We start from the raw sequence: 13950 nt of genomic DNA, 5'->3' as shown, positions 1-13950 counted from the left end.
TTAGGGGGCGGAGTCTACGTAGCAGTTGCACCAATCACAGAGCTGCCTGGCAAGACACAAAATATCCATATTTGCCGACTGGATGTCAGACTGTCCCTGTAGTAAGGTCATGGTCAACTTGAAGAGGGCAGCACAGGAGGAAACCGGGTCAGGAAAATATTGCACCTGCAAAAAAACAAGGAAAAAAGTTGTTGTTTTTTAGATTGACTGAGGTTTATGTAGCACTTCCATAAAACAACGTATAACAGAAACAGACAGCATTAAAAACAATAAGACATATATAAAAGCATTAGAATTACAACAACAATCTTCATGAGTAATAGAAAAAAACAAAAATAATTGGATAGTGTTAGGAGACAAGCAGGAAGGCACAGCCTTATTTTATGCCTGTCTCTAAAAGAAGAAAACACTGAATATGTTATCATGAATCATGTTAGTGAAATATTGCTTGACAAATATAACAAAATCTCAAATTCAACAAATTAATAGGATTCATTTTCATACACTATGTATTCACTACAGTGGATCAATGCACTTTCTTGTCTCTCTACGCAATCATAAATACTCCTGAAAATTAAATAAAACACTTTAATAACACATCAACCTTACAAAACATCTTCAAAATTTTCCTTCTTAACTTTGCAAATATTTCAAGCAGGGAATTTTTTTCTCTCTCCCGCCAAAATTTCAGGTCATGCTATGAAACTACTTGTCAGATGAATAGGATCTTCTTTTGTTGAATCCACAAGGATTTAATTGCAGAATGACTTAAAAGAGAGTAGGTTACCTCATTTTGGAGCTGGTTTCTAAGCAGTTGCAGTGCATCTCTTGCACTTGCTTGACTTGTGACTCTTTGCAGCTCATCTGTGGTCAATGTGGCAAGATCCCTTACAAGCTTTCTACTCCGGGATCGCCATCTCTGTTCTGGACATGCCTCATGTGATACAAAACTGTGTGGAAGCAGAGAATCGAGTCTATGGCAGATGAGATGTGGCAGGGCAAAGTCATCATCGAGGAGGATGGATTTCATCTCTACAAGCTTCCTAACATCGACCTCTGAGGGGGCTGCTGATCCGTTCACCTCTCGGGAGTTGCTGATGAAACCTACATCACTTGGTTTGTCCACGCTTTGATCGAGTGAGGATGTGGACGAAGTGCTGATCTTTTTCTGTGACTTGCATACTGCTGCTGCTGGTCTTGAATTCTGATTTGTCTCAGAGGAAGAAACTTGGCAAACTTCCTTCCCCTGCAGCAGCAGGCTGTTGCCTGCATCATCAGTTTCCATGACAACGTTAGCAATCCCATCTGTCCTCTCAAGTCCGCCGCAGGTGCTATCACCATCACCTCCATGTACAATCCCGTCATGACTAACAGCTTTATCCTCTGTGGCATCATCCTCCTTGTCTCCTCCAACTGCTACTCCTTGCTCAAGCATGGAGAGTATCCTAGCAACCGCATCCACTTTTGATGGAGAACATACATGGACATTCTGAGTGGTATCTGACAGTTCACATGCATCCCCTGTGGCTACAGCTTGCCCAACTAGCCATTCTTTCCATCGGATTTTGGACAGTGACAATGGCCACAAGGGATTCTTGAGAGATGTGAGCTCCTCAAAGAGATGTCCTTCTGTCCTGGGGTTACAGATGACTTCGTCACCTGCCCTTGATGATGTCACCACACCATCCCCTGATTCACTGCTCTGCTTCTTCATTGATATCCTCTCTGCCTCTCCTACAAGGCTACTGTCCTTCTTCTCGCCAACAGGCGGAGGGCTGTCTGTCACATCTCCTTTCACTTCTTCTGCATCAGTGTTGTGCTCTGAGAAGATGAAGCCCGCCATCATGTGGTAGAGTTGAGTCAGTTGGCACTGGGCTCTAACACAGGTAAGCATTGCTGCCATGTGGTTGTCTCCTTGTACTTTTGATCGGAGATCATCCAGTGAATGTGTGCCTGTTGAGATGCACAATAACAGAAGGATAATGATTTCACATGATATCCATAAAACCTGTGCCAAGCAAAGGAAATATGCAGATTTAAAATTCTCGACCTTAATCTTTGACCTTGCCCTCATGCACATCATGTGACATATCAATCAGACACATTTGCCTTCAAACTTCAATCCAATGTAATGTTTGATTGAATTTGATATAACACTACTCCCCTAGATATAATCATGCACTTTGGCATGTGACGTGAAGTGAGGTCAACCAATTTTTATTTATCACTGTAATTTTTCCTTCAAGTTTTCAGTTGCACATCCAGAAAAGGGATAAAACAACAAAAAAAAACAACAACAACAAACAAATCTTCAGCTGTGCTCGGTGACTCAAAACCATTTTACACTGCAAGCCTGTACTCTAATTCAGCAAATATGTAGGTTTATATGACTGATGTTAGTGACAATGTAGAAGACAATAAAATTCTTTGAAAGCTAGTTCATTCAGTCAAGATAGCAGGCAGGGATATGCAGCATTGGATGAAGAGGATGGGCCCAATTTCATAAAAGGTTGATATGATAGCAACTCTTGCTGGAATGGCAATTGTCATGGTAATGGAAAGAATCCAGCTTCCTGATTGGCTGTTGCTATGGGAAGTTGCCATTCCAGCAAGAGTTGCTATCATTAACATCTTCTATGAAATGGGGCCCTGGTCATCCTGCAAGATTCAGGCAACTGGCTGTTTTACCACGTGGTGCAGCCAACTGCAGCAGACAGACAGCAATGGCGGGATATCCACACTCATGGCACGACTTTAGCACCCGACACAGATGGTGAATGGTGACCGCTGGTTGACATGAGCTTTGACCCTTGAGGCAAACTAACAAGTGCTGAGCAGCAAACCTCAGCATCTGCACACAGAGGTAAAGAAGATGAATGGTTGGGTTTGCAATGCTGAAAATTATGTATATTCTGTTGCAGCAATATTTTCATTTGTATTGTCTGTAGTATTTTATATATATTGTGTGTTGATAAAAGATTCTGTGGATTTAGATTCATATCGGTATGTGGTAAGTGCAGGAATGCTATCATAACCACAAAGAAACCCAAAGCAATATGCTACAGCTGAGAAAATCACCAACAATCATCTACCAGCACGTAAGTACAAGTGTTGGCATATCACTTAAATTTGCTTATGGTAAAAAGTAAAAAAGTAAATAACAATAATACTACTGAAATAATAATTCATATTTTACAGTCATAACTTGGTCAAAATGAAAAAAAAAAAAACTCCACTAGTGTACATCAATACTATGTCTCTTTTACTCCAATAGTATGGCTCATGAACCACACATGACATGATTATGCATGTGGCTACCAATCACATCAGCATGAGAAAATTTTTGATCAAAAAATATGTATACATGATAAAGCCCTGATCATGACTTACACATGCCACCATGATTGTTAACACTTACTTTGTTAATGTCGCCCGATGAATTGCTCGTTGGCATGGCAACATCATCAGTGGAATTCAGGTCATGTGACAAACTAGAAGACATGTCTGCTCTCTGGAACACACCATTCAGGAGGGGGGTTTCATCATGGAGGGGAACAGACCAAGAACACCCATCAAGACTCAGATCTGCAGGAGAAATGCACAGTAGTGCAAAAGTTGGGTAACATTGGTTGGTTCCAGGAACACAAGCCATTATCATTTGTCTGTTGTTGTTCCATCTTTTTGTATTGTTGAATGAACATTTTTCATTCATTACTTAAGGGAGATTAATCCAACATCTTCTCAAGTAATGGACTATGCAGGTACAGAATCTCCTGACTAACCTCATGTTTCTCAGTGTTGCAAAAGTAATCAATTCTGACAGATTTCTTAAACTCATTTCCTGAATCACTTTCCCTTGGGGGAAAAATGAATACACATCTTGAACCTCTACGGTTCTATGACAATGATTGTACAGTCTCATCCATTTTCACTACATATAAACATCTGTAATAATAAGCCCTTCACCTGTCCAGCACACCCTGTCTAAGATTCTGCTATGCCCTTCAGTGTAGCTGATAGTGTGAGAGGGTGTGAGATATCCTTGATGAACCAAACACCAGACTAATACTTCATACACCAACAACAGCTGAGCTTGGTCCTGTGGAAAAACAAGCATACAAACAAACAAAACTTACACTCATCAGTTACACTGGAGTTTGAATAAACTTTGGATACTTAATAGAAACAGTACATAGACTATGAGAAAAAGAATCATGTGCTACCTTCAAAGCAATGATTAAAATGTATACCTATTAATTTCTTTTTCCAATATGTCTACACCAAAAAAAAAAAAAAAAAAAAAATGAATATGCATTTTCTCAGCACTAGAAATAATCAACACAAGCACATGTACATCAGATCCTTTCACGAAGATACTCATAAAATAATGATTTTAACTTTTTTTCTTGTGTCTCTTGTTGCAGCATCATGAATTTGTTTCTCCTCTCATCAAAATACATACAAAATGTTGACAACTGCAGATCATTAAGCTTGAGGTAAATTCTAAAACTTCAGACTGAAATGTTCGGGATAGATATAAAGAAAGACAAATAAAAACTGCTTTTTCTACACAGAATCTGTGACAAAGGTCATCTGCAAACTCAGGCCTCACCTTGTACTTTTCATGCCGTGAGAAAACTTCAAGAGCCTCTCTCCACCGTCCCGTAGCCAGGGCAGAGTTCAGGTACCTGGTTGCTATGGATTCCACCAGGGCATCTCCGACCACATCCGACACGACGGCCACGTTGAGGGCCGTCTGCAGTGACGAGTGGTCTCCTTTACGAGCCAGAAGCCGGACGGCATTCAGGCATTGGTCAGCTGCAAGATAGCTGTAAAACAGTGACAGTTGTGCAATGAAGAATTAAGACGACTACTGTGAGTACAATCTACAGTCTTACAGAGCACTAGAATAGTGTTTCCTGGGAAATCAGTAAATTGTAGAAATGATGATGACATGAGGTAATGGAAATATTGTGATTGGGCATTTTAAGATTACATGAAGGCATGCTTAGCTATATTTTGTCATCATATCTTTCTTTTTTTTAGGAGGAGGGAAGGATTTTCACTATTGTACCTCTACATACTGTCTTCACTGTATGCACACTAAAAAAGTAAATGAATAAACAAATCAAAAATTCATATGACAACTTCAAAAACTGTCCAAGACTCCAAACCCTCGCCTTGCCTGACATAGCGATAGACTTTCAGAGCTCAAAAATACTTTTACTCTCACTGTTTGCAGTGATGACTTACCAACGAGCTGCTTGCTCTGCACTGTTACTACTCTCCAGCTGTGTGGCCCATGTCATGTAGAGGTCATGGAGAACTGGGTCAGAGGGTAATAACCTCACCCGAGCGAGGGCAATAGCATCTCTGCATGCAATGTGGAAGACAAGGAAAAGGACACTATGTATTTCACGGTGTTTTTGACTGCATCACACCACATCATACCAATTATACCATGTCACAGCATATCACATTATGCCACATCATACCATATGATGCCATATCATATCATATCTTATCACATCACACCATATCATGTCACACCATATCACACCACTTTATACTATATCACACCATAATTCATACCATATCATACCATATATCATACAAAATCATAATACTGTAAATGCAGAAATGTTCACGGTACATCAATTTTCATGTATTTCGCGCTACTTCTGGCTAGCGCAAATTGCAAAACCTGCAAAAATATCTTCACAATTTTCTCTGCACATTGTGAATGGGTTGACAATTGACAAACGAGAAAACAGAGATTTCATATTCTTACCGAAACATGGCATTCTTCTTCAGCAGAGCGACTGCTTTGTAGACCTGGCCACACATGACGAAGTATAAGACAGCTCTGTGAATGTGATCTTGGCTGGCTAACTGTTCAGCGTAGGCCTCACACACCTTAGACCACACATCGTGTCCAGCTGGCAAATAGTATGACATGAGATCAAAATAAAAACAGCTAGGAAGACGGATGAATCCCATGGCTTGTCCTCCTCCGTAAGAGGAATGAAAGCTGATCATTGGGTTTGATTACTAATGGACAGTGTGACTGTTTGCTATGATCAGCACTTGACTGCTAAGTTTCACATCATGAGGCCATGATCTTTCTAGATATCTCCATTATGAAATGATCCTTTCACAGTAAAAAGCATAATAAAGTGATCAAATTTCACCAACTCCCCCTCAAGTTGACTCAGACACTAAAAATTTCAAACATTAACCCGACCACACCATTCCATCTTGTGTAATCAAATCCAAATAATAAATCTTTATTCAGAGATGACATATAGATCACAGAATCCCTGGGAGCAAAATCAACTGTTGATGCATTAGAATCAAATTGCTCTTACTTTAGATGAGCACACCCAGGGGAATATATAGAGGAACACACTCTAAAAATAATTCCATTGGCACAAACATCTGACAGAGGTATCATTTCAGTTGAAACTGCTAAATGTCAGATATACAATGTACTTGCTCTTGAACCCTTAGCTCCCTCCCATCCTCTCCCATTTCTCAGCTCCCCCCCCCCCCCAAAAAAAAAACCCAAAAAACTTTTGCTGTCATGAGATTTGCCCCTCTCACACAGAAACACACCTCATTAATGATAACTGTGGTGGTTATTGAGACAAACGCAATTTGCAATACTCTGTATGGGTCTATGTGGCATCAGCCACTTGGTCTCACCTTGAGTTGCCATGGAAACCATCCAATCGCTGATCTGCCCTCTTCGCATGGCATCTCTGAGAGCAGACAAGATGTTGCCCTGCCAGAAATCCAGCTGGTACTCCTTGTCACGGCTATCACTCTTAGCATGCTGGGAAGCTGAAACATAAAACCAGTAAATCAACATCAATAATTTCATGTTTCTCAAAAACTGACCGCAGAGAAGTCTGCAATGAGAGACTAGAGAAATATTCACAGAAGAAATGGAGAGAGAGAGAGAGAGAGAGAGAAAGAGAGTCAGAGAAAGAGAAAGACACAGAGAGATACTATGAGACAATGACATGGAGATAAAGAGAGGTGGAGAGAGACAAAAAACATTACATCAAGGATGGACAAAAAAACAAGCAAACAAACAACAGAAAATCATTGAAATACAGACCTGGGTGGTTCATAATTCAAAATTTGAACATGTTGCAAGCTCTGAATGTGAGATTATTGCGGAAATTGTATGTGCGCGGAGTGCACATTCTGAGAACATAGCAAGCAATATTTTGCGACTTTGTTCTCGTTGTGCTGCTTCAACGTTTCGTGTCATGTTTTACGCACATATCTTACAAGGAGTTTGATGTTTCCTAAGTTCTGCACATGTTTTTCACATGTTGATTACATTTTATTTTGAGCATGTTGCCAATGTTGGAAGATGTTGCATAACATGTTGTTGGCTTCTGAGGATGTTGCACAAGAATTTGAGCGTGTTGCAGCGACACGCTCAAACCCCTTGTGGACCACCCTGAGAGACAGAAAGATGTAAGACACATAGAGTAAGTCAGAAAAACAGAGACAAAGAGATAAAGAAAAGCAGACTAGCACGGACAAACAAAGACAGCGAGATATAGAGACAGACAAAGACCTTTAGGGGAAAACAGGAACAGAGAAGTAAAGAGATAAACAGAAGAAGATAAAAACAGACGAATAGAGTCATAAAGCGATAGAAAAAGAAACTAGAAAAGCACTCCGAGAGCGCAGACCTCCGGCAAGCAGTTACTTTCCATTGATAATCTTGCTCTTCCATAATGGAGATCAGTGATTTCCACCCACTGAAAAATTGCCCAAGATCCCCAATATAGAAGTCTTTATTACGTCATAAACCCTCAGATGCGCGGCACGCCTCGCCCTAGCAGAAACTAGGGCACGCACTTTAGTGCGCGCATGGAAACCTCAAATACGCCCAGCCTGAACTCCCAAGTTCATTGACCCTACCTGCCAAAATATCAAAAATCCTTCATAAATTCCTCCAAAATTCTCGGATCATTACCAAAAATTAATCGTTTGGTACTTGTGTCATTCTCAACCTTTCCTGCAAGTTTCACCCCAATCAGTTCAATACTTTTTGAGTTATTTTGCGCACAGACAAACGAACGAACGAACAAACCAACGGTAACGAAAACATAACCTCCTCCCTTGGCGGAGGTAAATATATGCACACAAACACTCACAGCCACGTCTCATCCTGAGCGCATCTTATACAATAATTCACCTTCTTCTTGCATCTGACCAATGGTGTTCCTTCTGTCGGCAAACAAGCCAAGGTGGAAGGTTGACTCATCTGAAAGAGCACCTGTGATGGTTAAACGTCAAACACATAACCAGACATCATTTCATTACTAATCAGAAATTTTTTTTAAAAGTACAGTGTTGTTGCTGTTGATTTTTTTTTTTTCATAGAATGTTCACCGACCTCAGATCTTTGTCTTATTTAAAGGGGTAAGGACTCGGTATTCAAAAAGGCATTGTTGCATGGACCTGCACCTAAGCAACTGCCATGTTCTGAATGTCCAAACAAGACTGATTCAGAAGGTATGTATGTTTATAATGGTAAAAAAAAAATGTAAATCTCAGTTCGTCTCTTGATTGGGCCATTGTTCCTGGCTCGTCCCAACTACTATGTGTGGATCTGCCCAAGATAAAGCTCACTTGCCAACTAGCAATAGAAACTTGTGTATAAAATGTGATCTACTTTGATTAATGGTAAGTTAAATTTGCATCGTCAATCTTCATAATGAAGATGGCAGCCACCATCATGCCATCAAACAGCATCCTCTTGAATCCCAGGTTGTTATGCCTTTAACCCACAATGATATTAGACCTGCATCTTTAGAAGTACCCAGGTTGAATTTGTCATTTGTCATATTGCACTGCTGGTACAGTTATTTTGATACTTTACTACTCAGGAAAAGTTCATTATCCATTGACATAGGTCTGATCAACTGAACAAGAAGAAGTTTCCATGCTTCACCATGATACAGCTCCCATACAAAAATGTAAACAAAATCTGCTGATAAACGTAAGGAGTAGAGTACGTACAAAAACTGCGATGCTGTAGCAAATGTCGGTGGCATAACGCTGCTGGATTCAAAGTATGCAACTATGACTTCACCTTGTCATGCAGTGGATTCAATCAAGAAAATGTCAGTTTACAGTACATTTCCTGATTTTGTTTGCCTCCAACATCAAATGAAAAATTGAGCACAGATGCCTCTTAAATGTAGTACCCTTGCTCAGTAAAAACAGAAGGTAATATACGAGCATAATCGAACCTCTGCTATCAGGGGTAAATGCAGCCCCAAAAGATTACAAAGTCACTTGAGAACACAGTAGTAACATCACGTATTTGCACACATGTAAACACTGCTTCTTCATGGGTGTCAGAGAGAATTACCTCTTTTCATCTTTGCCAAGTCGATGCAGTCTTGTTGCATGAAAGAGCGCCCTCTGTTGTCCTTGGCTCCACTCACTGGGAAGAGTGACTTGTATCTTTTATGTCGACCTGCAAAAATCATCACAAGCATACAACAATACAGACATTGAATTCTGAAAAGATTTAGGTGGCTTTGGGAGAATAATTCATCAAATGTACCAGCAGATCATCTTGTTGAGTATTCATCTTTTACACATTCTTCTTTTACATGTATTAGAACCACCCCTAATCTTTGAATGACATTTCGTGAAGAAGATATTTCATGGGCACCTAACATCACCAACAAAGCCTTGATGGGAAGTGAAACCTAATTGCACATATGAATTGAGTGAATGTAGAAATGCATTGTATTTGCAGTGTAGTGACCATAGGCGTAAATCCGGGGGGGGGGGGGGGGGGGGGGGGGGGATATATCCCCCCCCCCCACTTTTGAAGGAGGGGGGATGGCCTGTATAAATATCCCCCCTGAAATTCTCCGAAGAAAAAAGATGTATGAACAAAAAAAACAAACAAAAAGAAATGTGGTGATATTGATTTCAGCATGACACATTATTGCATAGCCTATAATCTAAGCGGAGAATGCAGTTATTGTCTTTGTAATTTGCTGTTAATTGTCTTTGCCAAGCGATACATCTGATGCCGCGAGACTACGAACAGTGGATGCATCCACCGCGTCCGCCAGATCACCAGATCGGTGGCAGTTTTTTTTTCTGAATAAGAAGACTGCCACTGATTCAAAGAAAATAAGAAAACAAAGTCACAAGTGCCTTGCTGAAGGGCAGACGTGTTGGGTGGGCTTCGTGGGGCTCGAACCCACAAATCCAAACCACACTCACGTGATTCAAAGATTTGCGCTCTTATCCAGCTCGACCACGACACCTCCACCATAAATCACGTACAGTGAAGTACATACGCAATATGAAAAAAAGAGTCTTCAATTTTCTTTATTTTTTACTCAATATGCAGCATTACATGTAATTCATCATGCCATACTATCAATCTCTCAAGTCTCAGCATGCTGATTTTAATTTTGATTTTTCTCTATTATTTACATGCATAGACACCGCACTTATTTTAAAATGCTAAAAGAGTTGAATGTTTTCATTTTTTCTTTAGATCCTAACCACTTAGGATTGAAGACAACAAAAGCAAAGACGTCAAAAACAACTAAACGAGCAAGACCGTCATTGAAAAGATCTGCAACAGGTTAGTATCAATCTACATAATTAATGTTTTAGAAACAAACCAAAACTGCATTACAATCCACGTCATGATATTGTTATTGGCTTCCTCATGTACACCACCAACGTCTCTTTTCTATGCAAGCATATTTCTTTTCATTATGCAGTGAAATGAATATAATGAATTGATGAAATAAAAGGCCTATTAAAATATCAAACCTGATCGTTATTGTTCCCGCCGCACGAAATTCAAGATGGAACTATGAAACGGGCCATGTGCGCCTGTTTTTTGCTGTGTCCGTTTGTGTATGTGTGCTCCGTCGGAGTATAATATTATTATGATCAGTACTAGTATATTGTTATGATGGTAATGCTCAAAATGTTAAACTTTACTTCTTCTCTGGCCTGGTATATATCATTACGCATCGCGTATTATTGAATTTACTTATCCACCCGTTTCACTATATTAATCAAATTAACTTCTGCGGAAATTTATAAATGGATCCAAATTTTTGCCGTTTCTTTTCTTCTATGGGCTGACTGAGGTGCATATTTTGAAATTGCCGTAATATATTTCAAAGAAATTGAATTTAATAGAATTATCTCTTCTTTTAAAATGAAACAACTCTCTAGTGTAAATCACTGAGTAGCCTACAAGTGGATGGATGAAGCCTTTTAAAACCATGTTGTTATTGTGGTTTACTTTTCATGAAATTGGTAGGAATACTAGAGAACACCAACTCATGTTTTTATCAAATTCTTAATCTACACTAACTTATACAAATTAATTATCTGGTCACGTAATACAATGCAACTTTCGAACTTTTCAGATTCCAGTGAGCTCCCTGCAAAGGCAACAAAGAAGATAGATAAACAAAAAACGCTGCATTCCTTTTTCACGAAAAGGTAAGTTCTTGCAAAGGTCTTTGAAAAGGAAACTTCTTGATATTTCGGGATAAAAACTGTGATTGTTATGGAAAATGAGGTTGTTCGCTTGTCTGTCGTCTTCTGTTTTGCAGAGTGACTGTGACGTTAATAAGAAGTGAAAATCAGAATATTGTTAGACATCATACATACCCTAAGGTATGTGCGTTACACATATACACATGCGTATATATCATGATATATATAATTATTAGAAGAAAGAGCCTCAAGTACGCCATGGTTCCAACGATTACAAAATTGTTTATTACAAAATTTTCGGTCTGCCTCAGGACCTTCGTCAGTGCAAAGACAATGATGGACAATGATAAACATGAATCATAACAACAATGCTGATGCGCGTCATGCGCGTAGTGCATTGCCCCGGAGCTGCATTGTCAAGGAGAGCGCTGATACGTATACAGCTTATAAGCAACACTTGTGGAGAATAGGGGTATGGTAGAAAGTGAAATATCAATGAAGACTGAACTCAAACTCAACAAAAGTTTCAAGTGCTTGTTTGTATAATACTATGCTATATATATATACTATTTATAAAAATACATTGCTATATACGCGCATGACGCACATAGCATTGTTGTTATATACGTATATGATATATGTGTATATACAGTATATATATAATATTCTTAACAAGTATATATTTGTGCATACATCTAATCTGAGTATAAACACACACACACACACACACGCACACAATTGACGTTTACCCATGCTATACACAAATGTCTATGTCTTTTTCGACTGTAATAGGTCGTTTGTGCCAAAGGATCCAACCATTCTGACTCACTAAGGAAACCAAACAAATGTGTCCCACACCAAGTCGAATGATTCTCCCGCTCGCGTCATCGCTCCAGATGACAACCCTGAAACTTCCAACAAAGGGCGTGAAAGCGATCCTGACACTGAAATTCATGAAGAGGACCCAACACTTCTATCCAACACAAAGTTGAATCATCCTGCTCGTGTCATCCCTCCAGATGATAACCCAGAAACTTCTAATGAAGGGCTTGAAAGTGACCCTGACAATGAAATTCATGAAGAGGACCCAACACACAAAGTTGAATCACCCTGCCGCTCGCGTCATCTCTCCAGATGACAACCCCGAAACTTTCCAACGAAGGGCGTGAAAGCGATCCTGACCCTGAAATTGATGAAGAAGACCCAACACTTCTATCCAACACAAAGTTGAATCATTCTGCCGCTCGCGTCATCCCTCCAGATGACAACCCCGAAACTTCCAACAAAGAGCGTGAAAGTGATCCTGCCATTGAAATCCATGAAGAAAACCCAACAAGTTTATCCCACACCAAGCCCAATCATCCTCCTGCTCGCGTCATCCCTCCAAAGGTAACAAGAGAATCAGAAAATTTACTTCCAAGATAAATGGTTTCAAACCTATCCATGGCTCCACTACGATGAACAGAAGAAAAGCATCTTGTGTTTTGACTGTGCTAAAGCTGAAACTGCTGGACTTCTGCAACTCTTGAAAGTAAAGGAACCAGCCTTCTCGAGTGCTGGGTTTACAAATTGGAAAAAGGCCATGCAGAGGTTTGAGAGTCACCAGACCTCTTCATGTCATCGTTTCGCTGTGCTTCAGCTGCAGGCTTCCAAACAACCGTGTATTGGAGCCCAACTCAGTGACCAGTGTCATCGGCAACAACAGGAAGCCAAGCACTCGCTTTTGATCATCATCCAAGTTCTTCGATTCCTTCTTAGACAGGGTCACGCCTTTAGGGGACATTTGGAGGATGAGGGGAATTTTTACCATCTTCTTGAGCTTATGAAAGTCAACGACGAGAGTTTGAGTAGACACCTGCGACGCACCACTTCTTTCACAACCCCCTGGCCCAAAGAGAAATCATTGAGATACTTGCTCGGGAAGTAGTCACAAGTGTCGCCAAAGCTATACAGAAGGATGGCATATTTGCAGTCATGGTGGATGGAACCCAGGACATAACATCGACGTAGCAAGAATCGATATGTTTCTGTCATGTTGACGCAGAGCTGCATGTCAAAGAGGATTTTGTAGGTCTATATGAACTGCCAGATACGACTGGTAATACCATTGCGTCGGTAATCTTTGATGTTCTAATGCGGCTTTCCCTGTCACACAGTGATCTTCGGGCTAAAACCTACGATGGGGCCTCGAACATGCAGGGCCCTTACAATGGTTGTTAGGCCAAGGTGAAAGAGCAACAGAAACTAGCATTGAACTTTCACAGCGGCGCTCATATGTCGAACCTTGTGGTTCGACATGGTGTCGAGGCATGCCCGATCATCCCGGATGCGGTTCAATGGGTTCATGAGTTGGGAGTGCTCTACAATCGTTCAGGGAAATATAAGGTGTGATTACGCAAACAAACTAATATAATTCGATGCACG

The 13950-nt window shown here is 40.3% G+C and overlaps 1 protein-coding gene across 1 annotated transcript in view; it reads right to left on the bottom strand.

Moving 5' to 3' along the window:
• Positions 1 to 13950, bottom strand: part of LOC139711530 (gem-associated protein 5-like) — a gene marked incomplete at its 5' end in the record, with an annotated part of 53276 nt that continues 39326 nt past the window's right edge. Inside the window, 11 exons of the mRNA XM_071623406.1 lie at positions 1 to 165; positions 788 to 1953; positions 2689 to 2851; positions 3419 to 3585; positions 3967 to 4099; positions 4613 to 4829; positions 5254 to 5373; positions 5792 to 5939; positions 6706 to 6843; positions 8222 to 8302; positions 9404 to 9511. Coding sequence (XP_071479507.1) covers positions 1 to 165; positions 788 to 1953; positions 2689 to 2851; positions 3419 to 3585; positions 3967 to 4099; positions 4613 to 4829; positions 5254 to 5373; positions 5792 to 5939; positions 6706 to 6843; positions 8222 to 8302; positions 9404 to 9511 — 2606 coding nt within the window. The remainder of the gene's footprint in view (positions 166 to 787; positions 1954 to 2688; positions 2852 to 3418; positions 3586 to 3966; positions 4100 to 4612; positions 4830 to 5253; positions 5374 to 5791; positions 5940 to 6705; positions 6844 to 8221; positions 8303 to 9403; positions 9512 to 13950) is intronic.

The sequence above is a fragment of the Diadema antillarum genome, unplaced genomic scaffold (genome assembly GCF_040938485.1).
Source record: "Diadema antillarum isolate AM-2024a unplaced genomic scaffold, OU_Dant_1.0 seq00001666_RagTag, whole genome shotgun sequence".
Classification (NCBI taxonomy): Eukaryota; Metazoa; Echinodermata; class Echinoidea; order Diadematoida; family Diadematidae; genus Diadema; species Diadema antillarum.
Note: the sequence above shows the minus strand (reverse complement) of the source record. Positions and strands in the feature narration are given on the sequence as shown.